Raw genomic sequence first — 14,312 nt, 5'->3', positions numbered from 1 at the left:
CTCGAATTTGCCCACCGGAACTTGAACAGGATCAAGGTCCGCGTCGGCAGTCTCGGCCGGACCCTCGACGAATCCTTCGTGAATGGGCATTACGGTCAGTGGTTCACCGCAAATGTTCTGAACTTAGCGTGCAGTCTATCGCTCTCCGCCAATTTAGCCAAGTTGAATTCTAAAATTAACGGAAGGAAGTATTCCCTTCGCTCGCTAGCGATATCCTTAGGAAAGCTTAGCGTTTTGAAAGTGCCCAGGTAATGAAGATTTGAAGGGAACCGCAGAATGATTATTGCGGAACACGACAGGTAGCACTGAAACATTATGACAATGTTACATTTTCATTATGGTCAAATGTAATGTCAATGTGCTTAATGACCTTTTTTTTGTAAAGTTATTATAATTTTACATATAAACGTTCGAATAACCTTTCCCGGACATTAACGAAACATGAATCAGCCCTGCACAAGTATGCAGGCCTGCCAGTTGTGCTGGCACACAACTTCCAACGCTTTGCAAGACCCAGCAATGAGGGCGACACTTCAGTTCCACTATGCAGTACAACATGCAACTCGTATTCACCCACCTCCGAACGAAATCATGGATTCAAGCTTATATACCCATTACTGAGGGATGCCCTATGAATGATAGTGACGAATAGGTAAAGCCGAAGTTTTCTGACAAAATAATGGGGCTGCACATGTAATCAATGGCGAGTAATATCTAAGAGATATGGTTGCAAAGTATTCCTAGTTGAAAAACATCTTTACTATAAAAACACTGGGACAATTTCTGGAAACCAGTGCTCGCAATATATTTGTACCGTTGTTCTATAGTTAGATTCTAGCATGCTAATAACTTTTCGGAGACTATATTAAAGCAGTGTTTGTTTATATCGTTAAAATAGCGCTTTCAATTTAACGCCAATGTTTATTTCTTTATTGTACCCTCAAGGACTGGGGCATAACAGAGGGGTGTGGTATGGATGAGATAAATACAATACAGAAAAGATAACGCGGAGCAGACAAATTAATTGTCGACATATAAAATGGTGGCTAATGCGGTTCTAACATGAGTAATGTCTATAATGCTGGCAATCGATCCGGGAATGTGGTTACAGTATATGGATGTTCGAGGAATGAAGGAGTTGCCGCATGTTTTCGTCCTGGGTGGAGCAATTCCAGCCTTGTGTTCGTGGTCCAGACGAGGTGAGATGTACAAAGGCGAAGGGATGAGTGCGCTACGAATCTTGGGACCAATATGAAAAAAATTATAGAATAAGCAAATGCGATAAATTTTCCGACGAGAAGCTAATAAAGGAAGGTTTAACACGCGTTTCATTGATGATATGCTAGCAGTACGATGGTAGTTATGCAGAATGGAACGAACTGAGTTATTCTGGACAAGCTCCAAGGCATAGGTTAGGTTAGCACAGCTAGGGTCCCAAATGGATGCAGCGTATTCTAGTTTGCTACGTATTAGTGTCTTGTACAGGAGGACTTTAATTGAGCTGGGGGTCGAAGAAAAATCTCGGCGAAGATAACCAAGCTTGCGATTAGCATTGTTAATTATGGTGCTAATATAGAGGGACCAAGTAAGATCAGAAGAGATTCCAATGCCGTGATAACAAGAGGAAGTGACGTATTCGAGCGCGCTGTTATTTAGGCAATAGACGCTAGGACTGCAGGAATTTCTAGAGACACGTCAGTCTTTACATTTAGATGTATTAAGGTCCATTTTCCTCAAGTCACACCAATTAGTAAAAGCATCCATATCATGTTGCATTGCATTAGTATTGTCCGAACTGTTAATTTCCCGAAAAACAACACAATCATCAGCAAATAAATGAATGTTAGAAGATACACAGTCAGGTATGTCATTAATGTATATTAGGAGCAACAAAGGACCTAACACAGAGCCCTGAGGCACGCCAGAGCCAACGGAACATAATGAGGAGTTGCGATTGTTAGATGATGCAATCTTTGAATGGTTTAAAAGAAATTGTTCAAGCCAAAGTAGGATGTTAGGCTCAATGTTAAGTTTGGCTAGTATGAAGGAGGAGTCGATGACAAACATTTTCGAAAGCTTTCGTGAAATCAAGAAATATGCAGTAAGCTATTGAGCGTTTATCAATGACAATATGAAGCCTGTTAGTGAATGATGCTAGTTGCGTTTCACATGAAAGAAATTTTCGGAAACCGTGCTGGGCTCTGTTGAAGAACGAGTTAGTTTCCAGAAAGTGTTTTAACGTTAATGTAACATTACAATGTAACATGTGACATTACTGCAACTTACATAACATATTTATATCACTATTTTAATGTGCGGTGCTACCTGGGACCTTTGAAGTTGCTCCACCGCTCAGCTCAGCATGCACAGTGCAAGATAATTTGCCCTCAAATGACTCACTTAACTGCAGAGAAAGTACACGCGCCTTGTCTTCCAGTATTGGAGGCGTGCTCCGTTGTAACGCATACGTTCTAGTAGTTTTATTGGACTTTATAATGCAGTTTTCCTGTACTTTTCTAAGAGACCGCCCCGGACAGCGAACGGAAAGATCACGAAACTCATAAGGGATGGGCCATAACCACTGAGCAACCGCGGCGGCATTTTCCCGCGCTACACCAACGGCGTCGATAAGTTGCACAGAGAAAGCTGCCACATCACAATTTTCCAAGTCTCCTCCTTAATCAGTTTTCTTTGAAGTCACCCGTTATCACAGGCTTCAGTTATATATAGGCCACGTACGTATCACCAGGCAACGGTGGTGAACATGCGTCGAGGGTATCTTGAATGAACGAAACGGTCTGAGCCGTTGCCATCTGCTTTTTATTCGTTGTTGACAACCTGAGCATTTATCTCTGCTAGGTTCCTGAATATGTTTTACCGATTATTCTTACCACGTTTACTGCTTCACTTAGAACATAGCCGCTTGGAACATCCACCGCTCTCTCTGCCCGCAGCTTCCTTCCCGGACACGGCACCGAGCGGCGTGTTCTTGGTCGAATGGCTCAAAACCCGATCGGCGAGGGCACAGGAGAAGTGGTCCGACCAGACGCGCATTCACTTCAACATGAGCAGAGCGAGCCCCTACTACGTGGAAGGAAGCCACGCCGTGATCATTCCGTCGGGCGCACTGCTGCCCGCTTTCTTCGACCCTGAGGGCAACGTTGCTTTGAACTACGGGGGCCTAGGCAGTGTGAGTCTACGAAAAAGCGAATATTGAAAAAGAGAATGACCGAAAATGTATAACAAGGGCGATAAAACCATTCGGACAAGTCCGCCAAGAACATCGACTTTAACAACCCATCCATCCTCTCTGAGCGCCTGGGTTTTTGCGATCAGTTTAGAATTTAGATTGTTTAAATTGCCTACAAAATGCCAAGTGCTTATTGTATGGAACGTTCTAAATAGAAGGATATGTTAGCTATTTACCGACAGATGCATTTTTATCGTGCCACATTTTGCCGCAAGAATATCTTGCGAAAATACATAGCTACAATACATGACACACAAATTATAATAAACAAAAACTTCGCAGAAACTACATCACTGGGAGGCTAACTTATGACCATCTTCCTCCTGAGAACACTATCCAAAAAAGCAGGCCATTGAAACCTTTCAAAACGAACATCACTGTGTACCTGTTGCCACTCCAGACGCAACCATTCCTTTCATTTTATCTGCTTGCTTTTGTGTATTTGTTTAACGGCATATAGGTGTTCAATAAAATACACGACAGTGTAACCACTTAGTCTTCATTTCTATTTTGTTTGTTTTCTGCGCTGAATTTCTTGTGATCCTGAAAGGGAAACAAGGAGGAGGCAGACTCTTCGTCAGGCACTTAAGTGCCTTTTGATCTTCCCCTAGGCAGACCGAAAAGTTGGAGGTGAACGACATTCTCAAATAATAAAACTAAATATACGAACGATAAGCGAAAACAAAATAAAGTTGAGCACTGCGACAATGGAAAGCTTGTACCCATTAGAAAGCCGATAGGTAGCTGCCCGCATATACGATCTTACCCCGCACGTACCACTCACGTGGCAGACGCTGAAATGACCGGGCCATAAATATATAGTGCAGGAAACAATAATGATACTCTCTTCGGGAGAAATTTAGGGAATTATTGTCGTGTGATTTCCTTCAAGCACAATATTTCAAATTTTTGTGCTCAATGACCAGTTGGCGTGTGAAATGCATTGAGAAGAAATCGCAGTGCCTCAGCTGGCCCAGCGCTACAGTCGTGTCCAAGGAACTGCTTTCGAAAAAACAATTGTGAAAGTGAGCAGTGCCCATTTCAGGGTAGGCTAGTCATACGCTCGCCTATATTGTTTATATTGGTCACCGGGTACTCGTATTAAATTGCTGACGGCGTGATTTTCAAAACTCTAATAAGGTGCGTGAAGACGAACAGCCTGTGCTTAAGCTTAGTCCGCACTGACCGATCCTCGCAATGCCTGCGCGTGTTTACTTCAGGCCTTGGCCCACCAGATTATGACCGGATACGACGTCACTGGCCCAATAATGTACTGCTACCACGAGAACACCCGGGGGCCCTTCAACCAGAGGGTGCAGTGCCTACGTGACTCACACGCAAAGGTAAAGCTGCAGTGTCAGGGGAGTGAGCCGAACTTTGCAAGAGATGTGCCCGCATTTCACGCCGAAAACATTTTGGACGACAACTATATTCATATTCAACTATATTCACCAACGCTGGTTTAACAAAGGCATTGCGTTTGTACACAAATCTTTTAACAAAACCAGAAAGCCCACGATTCAGAACAGAATCTTGATGAATGAGACAATTGTATCCATAAGACCTAATGCAGCGGCCTGGCCAAGCGGTGGGTGGTACGGCTTTGCTAACCAGCTTGTGGGCCTCCTTCGTCCCGTGTTACGAAGAATGCCCTCCAAAGCCTTCCACACCTATCGCCACTTAGCTCGCTACCTTTTACAGCAACCACATTGCGCTCTGCAAGTTGAAGTGGAGGTGCGGAAAGAAAAGGCCACTGTGACGGTTGAATGGACCTAAGCGGGCCAGAAACTTGTAGGCTAACGACAAGGTATGAAATGAGGTTGAGTACAGCGCAGCAAGCTATGGAAAGGGCAGTGACTGCTGTAACGTTACCGATCAGCAAGAGATGCGTTTAGTGATATCTTAGCTAAAATAAAGAAGTGGGCATGGGCGGTTATGTGGTTGGAAGGCAAGATAACCTATAGCCTTTCAGGGTATTCCAGTGCATTCCATAATAAGGCAAGCGTAACAAAGGGCGGCAAAGAGCCTGGTGTGTGGATTAGGTTAGAAAGCTGGCATAGGCCACAGTTAATTGAAGGAATATGGGAGACGCTGTTGTCCTGTGCGTGATGTAGTTAGGCTGATCACGAGGATGACGATGATGGCGCGTGCTTGACCTCGACGCGCATTTAGTGCAGACGCATGTTAGCCTGGCGGCCATGCATGGGAGTTCTGTACTGACAAGCTCGAAGAGCATCACAAGTTACGTCCGCCAGCTAGAAATGCGGGAAACATTATTCATGGAGAAGTGCAACGTAAAGGAAGCAAGGACGACACAGACACAAAAGAAACAGGCCACATCAAAACACTGGTCGTTATTCAGTACCATTCGAGCCGCCATGGTGGCTCAGTGGTTATGGCACTCGGCTGCTGACCCGAAAGACGCGGGTTCGATCCCGGCCGCGGCGGTCGGATATCGATGGAGGCGAAATTCTAGAGGCTCGAGTACTGTGTGATGTCAGTGCACGTTAAAGAACCCCAAGTGGTCGATCGAAATTTCCGGAGCCCATCACTACGGCGTCCCTCATAGCCGGAGTTGCTTTGGGACGTTAAATCCCTAAATTAAATCAAATCATTACCATTCATGCATGCGCAGCAACACGGCTCAAAATGAAATCTATGCGGCTTTGACAGAAATTTTACAGTTCAGGAAAAATTCTCCTTCGTCTGGAGATCAATCCCGGAACAGCAGCTTGCCCGAGGCAGTCGCATTACCAGCTAAGCTAACCTAGTCAGTTACCAGATGATAGGATGAGACTGTATTTATCAACAACTCGACGTGGGAACGGTATTCGTTGAATAGGCTTTGGTGAATGCCGGCGATTAATTACACAATTATTTCAACCCTACTCTACTAAGTTTACGGCTTTATTTTGTGAGCCTCTGTAGAGTTTAGTATAGCTTGTTTAACTTGTGCTAGCGAAGCTTGCATAGAAGCGCAAATGTTAAAAATACAGCTCGATGGGGTAATGTATGCATGTATGTATGTATGTATGTATGTATGTATGTATGTATGTATGTACGTGTACGTGTGTAGCCGCCCCTGCATGTATGTATGTATGTATGTATGTATGTATGTGTGTATGTGTGTATGCATGTATGTATGTATGTATGTAATATGCATTCATGTATGTATGTATGCATTCATGTATGTATGTGTATGTATGTATATAGTATGCATTCATGTATGTATGCATGTATGTAGTATGCATTCATGTATGTATGTATGTATGTATGTATGTATGTATGTATGTATGTATGTGTACGTAGTGTGCGTGCCTGTTTCTGTTTGCCCTTGTAATGAATAGTCAGGTTAGAAGCGTCGCCCTTGAAACGCGCTGGTGTCAGGCGCTCCCATGTTCGGTATTTATTTCAATGCGATGTTAAGGGTTACGTCCAGTGGAGAACCCGGCGCAGTTGGGCTCGTCTCTGGTTTGTGAACGAAAGCCGGATTGGTCGAGACGGTCGCGACATCACACACAGTGCTGCGGAATTCTCAAACTGATTAAGATAGCTGGCGATGAAAACGTCGCGACGTGACTGAAACGTCGTTAGGACATGCATAGTACACAAAGTAAATGAACTGCGCTGAAGAGAAGATTGAGGTAATTTAGTAGCGAACCGAACACATGACCTTTCGGCTGCTTACCAGACACGCTACTCTTCTGCAACGTAAGCTTGTTCGCACGGCTTTATTAAAGTGGGGTTTTATATGTATATCGCGTGGTACTTCAAAAAAAAATGTCTTTAACAAAAACTTATTTATTATCTATTTGTTTAGATAATCGCCGGCCAACATGTGCTAATTCGGAATCGTTGCTTCGCCAGAAATTTGAGGAACAAGATGCTTGCCTGCCTGTTGTCTACGTAGACGAAAGCATGCAAGACTGCAAAACAACAACAGCTATCTACTGCCCGTGCAGACCTGCCATGAATCAAACCTCTTGGTTTCAGCTTACGGAACCCCCTTCGTCCCTTTGTGCTGAGCTCGTTGCAGTTCAAAAAGCACTCTGCTCCGTGGCCGACATAACTATGCTCCCTGCGGCCCGCGTTGTCATCCGCACTGAAGCCCTTCAAGTTGTCCGGTTGCTACGACGTGTTAGCCGCTATCCAACGCTATGTCAGGACATCCACCGGCTCACGGCACGCATCCCGCAGCCAGTACGTGTTGAGTGGGTCCCACGGGATCTGCTGACTTATCAAAGCCAGGCAGATTTAGCGACCCGCCTTGCGAATCCAGACTAATCACCGCCTCGGCTCCTTAATTTGTACAACTTTACCCTCCTTTCTTCAATAAAGGAGTTCCTCCAGCGCCGCACACGTGCTCTCATCCCTCCGTGTGCGGTAACCCTCCCCCGCGGTCTTACCCGTGCAGAGGAGGTTGCGCTTAGTGGGATCCGGGTCGGGGTTTCCCTCACACCAGCCGTCACTCGGAAGTGGCCTCAGCACAGAGATTTGTTTCCTCGGCAAGGGTGTCCGATATGTAAACACGAGGACATTGAGGCCGACATTCTTCACTTACTGTGGGACTGCCCAGCACTCAAGCCTACAAGGATCCGGCACCTGATGGTAGCAGGTCTTTCGCCAAGCAACCCTTCTTCATGCATTGCCTGGACGCAGGGACCGTACCATCGTTCTCTACTGTACTTCGTGAAATCAGCTAACCTTTTCCATTCATTTAATCTCTACTGTATCATTCATCACACCTCCACCCATCATTGATGACCTAGGGCGATAAATTTCGCTTTCAAAAAAAAATAACCAAGCATGCGATCAGCATTGTTAATTATGGTGCTAATGTAAAGGGACCAAGTAAGATCAGAGGAGATTCCGATGCCGTGATAACAAGAGGAAGTGACGAATTCGAGCGCACTGTTATTTAGCTAGCCTTTTTCTATTCATTTATTCTCTACTACATCATTCATCAAACCTTCACCAATCATTGATGCCCTGGGGAAATAAATTTCGCTTTAAAAAAACTATTTATTTATACAAAACACCCCAAAGGTCTCCACGCTTGAGGGCATAACTTTTTTTTATGGGGGGGGGGGGGGGGGGGGGGTACAGACAAAAAATCCAAATAGCAAGCAATGAAACCCCAGATGTAACGAAAACAGAGAACATAAAAGATGCTATGCGGTCATCATTCGTCATTCAATGTGTAAAGGTAGAACAAAAAAGCTAAGAAACAAAAGCATGAACAAAGCAGCAGACAGTCAAAAATATTTACCAGCTGACACCAATTAATACAAACAAAATTAAAATGAAACAAGAATGGTTTATGATTTTATGGGGTTTAACGCCCAAAAAGGACTCAGGCTAAAGGGACGCCTTAGTGGAGGACTCTCGATAATTTCAACCACCCAAAGTTCTTCAACCTGCGCCGACATCGCACAGTACATGGGCCTCTAGCATTTCGCCACCATCGAAATGCGACCGCCGCTGTCTGGATCAAACCCGCGTCTTTCGGATCAACAGCCAAGCAGCATGCATAACCACTGAACCACCGCAGAGCGGTACAAAAGAACAACAAGAACCATAATTAACAAAAATACACCGCAAACAGAACACAAGGCATTGATATTGTAACAACTTACGCGGGGAAGTTAAGCAGTAGTTCCGGTAGACATCAGATTGTACACTCCAAACACGAATACGCCTGTTGAGAGTACAAAGGTAGTAAGCTGTCTTCTAGCGAACTCCCTTTCACGTTCTGTTTAGAGTATAAAATTTGTCGGGGATCAGTGGCCGTGACTACATATTGTCACGACTCGGTAGAACCCCGAGGAGAGCTGAAGATAAAAACGGTTTACTGGTCAACCAGCAAGAGTCCCGGCGCCTTTCAGCTTCTTCCTCTTCCAGCGTCGCGCTCGTAGACCTATTCGTCATCTTTGGCGTCTTCTTGCATGCGGCATTTGCCCCCCTCCTCAGGAAGGATCACCTCGGTGGTCACAAAAAGAAGTAGGAGGTCAAGATCGGTCCGAGTAGTACTGCTTCATACGTACAACATGGACGACGTCGACTTGTTGCCGGCGTCGCTTGGATGTCGATAACCCGTCTGGCACCACCTCATACGTTACGTCGGTTAAACGTCTCAGCACAACATAGGACCCGAAATATCGCCGTAGTAGTATTAAGGAGAGCCCACGGCGGCGAATAGGGGTCCAGAGCCACACCTTGTTGCCAGGTTCATACATGACATGTCTGTGGAGAAGACTGTAGCGTCGTGCATCATACTCCTGCTGAGTTCTGATGCGCACACACGCTAGTTGGCGAGCTTCCTTTGCGCGCTGTGCGAATTCCTCGGCGTCCTGATCGACATCGTCGCCATCGGCATTCGGGAGCAACATGACAGCCAGCATAGTTGTCACTGGTCGGCCATGAAGAAGGCTGAAAGGCGTCATGCGAGTGGTGTCTTGTTGTGCCGTATTGTAGGCGAACGTGACGTAGGGAAGAATTTCGTCCCAATTCTTGTGGTCCACGTGAACGTACATACAGAGCACGTCTGCGTTTGTCTTATTGAGGCGTTGCGGCAATCCATTGGTTTGAGGGTGATAGGCCGTCGTTTTACGATGACTGGTACCGCTGAGGCGGAGAACGGTTTCCAAAAGCTCGGGCGTAAAGGCAGTTCCTCGGTCAGTTATAATGAGTGCCGGAGCGCCATGTCTGAGGACAATGTTCTCAACGAAGAACCGAGCCGCTTCGGCGGCGGTACCCCTGGGCAGAGCTTTCGTCTCCGCGTAGCGAGTTAGATAATCGGTGGCGACAATTATCCATTTATTCCCGGCAGTAGACGTCGGAAATGGTCCCAGGAGGTCCATGCCAATTTGCTTGAAAGGTGTCTTTGGCACTTGAAGAGGGTGGAGTAGACCGGCTGGTTTTTCAGGGGGCGATTTACGACGTTGGCAGTCTACGCACGTCCGTACATAGTGCTTCACTGTCGCCGGTAGTTTCGACTAGTAGTATCCGCGCTGTACTCTAGCCAACGTGCGCGTGTAGCCTATGGGGCCGAAACTACCGGCGACAATATGAAGGCAGAGCCCTGCAGTCAGTTATCGTGCGTGGTCTGAATTAATTCGCGCAGTTGAATTTTCATTTCATACAGTGCGATGACTTTAGGAACGTTGGTGCGCACATTTCATAATGGCGCTTCCATCGCACAGCCTCTAGCTGATGTCGATGGCACTTAGATGCATTCCGCATTCGTACCTAACATTTGAACAGACTTAGCCCAATTCCGCTGTACTCGATAATACGAATATGCCTGGTTCAGTGCGCCTTTACACCGCCAGAAACGGTGACGGCGTCAGCGTTTCAAACGTCCCATTCCAAACTATGGGCTTCATGCTGGTCGCTGCCATGGGGATGGGCTTCCGGTATGACATGACGCTGCCCACACACCTTCTGCTCCTAAAAGAGGGTTGTCATACCCAACAATTCTAGATAAAAGCAATTTTTAATGGAAAGAGTATATGAACACAGTTTTTTTGTATGTTGTAAGATTTCAATATAACAATCAATATATCCGCAAATCTCCCGTCCGCAGGCTTGCATTTTTTTACCATTAACGTTTTTGCGCTCGTCAAAAGCGTTCCCCATTGCTTTTCTAGGGCAGCCTTAACTGCTCCTTGCGAGCGATGTAAAAACTTCAAAATAAAGATTTTGCTACACATCGAAACATTGGACCATTGTCTTCGACATTTTCATAACATGTAATTTACAATTTTCCAATATTCGCAAGTTTTGTGCAAAACGTTGGACATGCTTCAGATATGTGTGTTACCGTCTTGGTCACATGCTATATGAACACCTAAGAAAATTAAAAGCTGAACACTGTATACTGCCCGCATTTTCAAACCAAATTTTTTCGCTGCAGGCGTGGTTGACAACCAGGACGGGCAAGAGCAGTGATCCGGCTGAGGCTGAGAACATGGCAGATCTGGTGGGCACAGCGACGGCGTTCGAAGCTTTCCGGAGGCTGGCCAGCGGCCAGCAGACCGAGACCTTTCCGGGCCTCAACCTGACCGCAGTGCAGCTCTTCTTTGTGGGCCACTGCATGACGAAATGCAAGCTGAACAGCCGCACGCCCAATGGCCGCTTTGCGAGTGCGCGAGCGCGCTGCAATGTGCCTGCTATGAACGTGAACGCCTTCTCAGCGGCGTTCGGCTGCAGCCGCGAAGCACGCATGAATCCTGCCAGCAAGTGTTCCTTCTGGAGCTGACCGCCGTTGACGGCGCAGCGCCCTTGTTGCTGCAAGCTGCGGCGATAGGGTCAGCTGCCCGTCTGTTTGCTCCACTTGTGTGTCGTCAACTGAAGCCTTTTTCAAGGCGATGAGAATCCGCTCTTTCACAATCTGCACATTGTGTTGTGCTGCCTGAGAATTATTACCGACCTCAACAACTGAGCGACGCCGCTTAATACGACTGAAGCTCTGTGCTGCTTAACGCACCACCTCCTTAAAGAAACACAGACGGAACCTCTGTCCCCAGAAATAAGCCTTCCGGTTTTATTTGGTCTATATGCTCCCAGAAGGTATCCACTGGTCTTTTTATGGGCTCTTCTGGTCCCTGCTGGGAGCTTTTGGTTCTGAAGTGGGATCTACTAGCTCCTACTGAAAACTTTTTGTTGTTGGATTGACAGCGTTTTCTGTTGTTTATCTCGTACTGGTGTTCTTCAATTAACAAAATTTTTCAGCTAAATCTCTTGGAGTTTTTCTGCTATAAATTGCCGAAATAGCGCTAATATTTAGTGAGTACATTATGTTTATAAACTGTTCTCCACTAACACCTGTGCACGCACTTAATGAGAGAGTATATAAGCATGCGCTCATAGTAAAAGTTTAAATACGAGTGTATATAAAGTTTCTCATGTGTAATGTGTATTGCAGTGCTTTGTTGTTGCTCTTGCTGGCGCTTGCTACGTTTAAAGCGGTGTGTTCTTACTATAGACAGATGTGGCTGGTCTTGAAGGGTGACGCATTTTAGTATAGGTTGTTTCTGTGTTCCGTAATTTTTGGAGTGTGCTTATCATCTTTAAGAAAAACTTTTTGTAACTTCAGAATGGTTAACGATATAAGAAAATATTACACGGGTGGTTTATCTAAATAAATGTTAACCAGCAGCTACTGGTCCTGCAGCTACTCGTCCCAGTAGCTACAGGAAATGGGCCAATAAACCGTTAAACCATTTGAAATGGGACCATAAACAATCTCATTTGGACTTTTCACCTGGGGATACAATTGTAATTTTCGGCAAAAACTGATTATCTGCCTCTTTCTGGTTGTGTTGGCATTTGTCCGGCTGCACATGACGTGTATAGTCGGCAAGAAAATCTGATTTAATGACCTTACGTCCAGTCGATTCAAACTAGTGACATCCTAACCGAGAAGAATGGATTGCCACCATTTGGATGGGAATGGTCGTTTAGGTAACGTACCGTCTGGGGTCCGCGGCTGAAATTCGGGATCGACACACTCGTTTTACATGCACTTTGCAAATCACCCGAAGAGGGCGCCACATGTAATTTGCTGTTTCAGTCTTTTCTATAGCAGGATACAACTTAAAAAAAAAACAGCAATTGCTAACACTGGGCCATGGTCCGCGGCATCCTGTATGACTCCGATAGCCAATCACAACAGTAAACGAAATTGGCTTTTTAATGTTTGACCTCATTAAACGAGCTAGGTATCAAAATTCTAGAGCTATAATTATTTTCTTGTGACTACTTTCTTGTCTAGGTAACGAGAAGAGTTTTGACTGCGGACTACTTTGTTGTCGTGGAAGAAGTCTGTGCAGCAGTCCTGACAGTGGGCGAAGCTTCACTGCAGACTTAAGTTGCATCCGACTATACCTTATGAAGCCTCCGTTTTTGGTGAAACTTCCATTAGTCGTCACTGTGCATTTAACTTGTGAAAAATTGCAATATTTTTCCTTTCTTGTCATGGACGCACCCCTTTCTTTTGGAACAGTCTACTAATGGTGATTATGAACGCTACTATAGGCGCCGTTTTTCGAACCTGATACAACTACGCAATGTTATAAAGCGCCGTAGAGTGGATGCAAAGACTGCTGTAACTCATCCTAAGGGACGAAACAGCCAATAAAACTGCTCCTCGAGTAATCCGAAAACCAATAGAAACCACGCCAGTCCACGGACGGTTTCTAATTAAGGACTTGAGCAACTTTCTTCGCGCCAACTGCTGTGAGTGGCGCTACAGAGGACTCTAGTTGGGCCGTGGAGGTAGAAAAACTCAGGAGAGGCCCTCGCTATCTGAGCTGCACGCCAGACAGTGTGCCGTAAGGCACGCGCCTTCCCAAGGACTACTGGGAGTCCGGCCACAGGCGCAGCCAGTAGTGTAACGCTGGGCGCAGCAGTGCCATCTGCTGCACTTTCTGCTGTGCATGCGCAAGCGCACTGAGACTTAACTGCACTTTCTTAACTGCACGGTCTGGCTTCATATGAATTATTCTTCTCTCTCTCAAAAGAGCAACAAAAAAGAGAGTTTTCTCAGAGACGCAAAGGAGCAAGAAGCGTGAAAGAGACGAGACAGTTTGTGCCCAAGAACCTGATCTCCCATTTGCTTTATCGAAGGTAACAAGAAAGTTTATTAAACTCTTCCCATGAATATAATAACGTGCAAATGTGTCAATAAGAACTGTACATGTCACATTAATAAGACAAGGACAGGTAGCGAACATTTATACAGTAACAAGCCTAAGGAACATCTGTATGTTTACAACGCATGAAGCTCAATGCTGAGCACAGGTATTACTGTTAACATTTACATAGCCCTAACAAACAAAAATATAAGCATGAACCACGTTTCCTATAGTAATTTTTGTATGTGACAAAAAACGAAGAGCAATTCTTCTACCATTTATAATTTCTACTATTTCATTATAAACCAACTTGTTTTGGGGACCAACGTGTACCAAAACTAAACATTTAAAGAAGGCATTTTAAGCGGTCTACCTGACTTCTGAAAGCAGGCTTCCTCAGCACACGAGAGTCCAACAGAATATTG

General features: G+C 45.4%; 1 protein-coding gene across 1 annotated transcript in view; it reads left to right on the top strand.

The window, feature by feature from the left end:
* The window catches only part of LOC144108430 (neprilysin-1-like), a 45,434-nt gene extending 33,705 nt beyond the window's left edge, over positions 1–11,729 (top strand). Inside the window, exons 8-11 of the mRNA XM_077641670.1 lie at positions 1–94; positions 2,955–3,190; positions 4,471–4,593; positions 11,166–11,729. The exon at positions 1–94 is cut by the window's left edge and continues 104 nt beyond it. Of these exons, the coding sequence (XP_077497796.1) occupies positions 1–94; positions 2,955–3,190; positions 4,471–4,593; positions 11,166–11,510 (798 nt within the window). The 3' untranslated portion in view covers positions 11,511–11,729. The remainder of the gene's footprint in view (positions 95–2,954; positions 3,191–4,470; positions 4,594–11,165) is intronic.
* Positions 11,730–14,312: the final 2,583 nt, after the last annotated feature.

Source organism: Amblyomma americanum, chromosome 10, assembly GCF_052857255.1.
Source record: "Amblyomma americanum isolate KBUSLIRL-KWMA chromosome 10, ASM5285725v1, whole genome shotgun sequence".
NCBI classification, from domain to species: Eukaryota; Metazoa; Arthropoda; class Arachnida; order Ixodida; family Ixodidae; genus Amblyomma; species Amblyomma americanum.
This window is presented reverse-complemented; position numbering and strand designations above follow the sequence as displayed.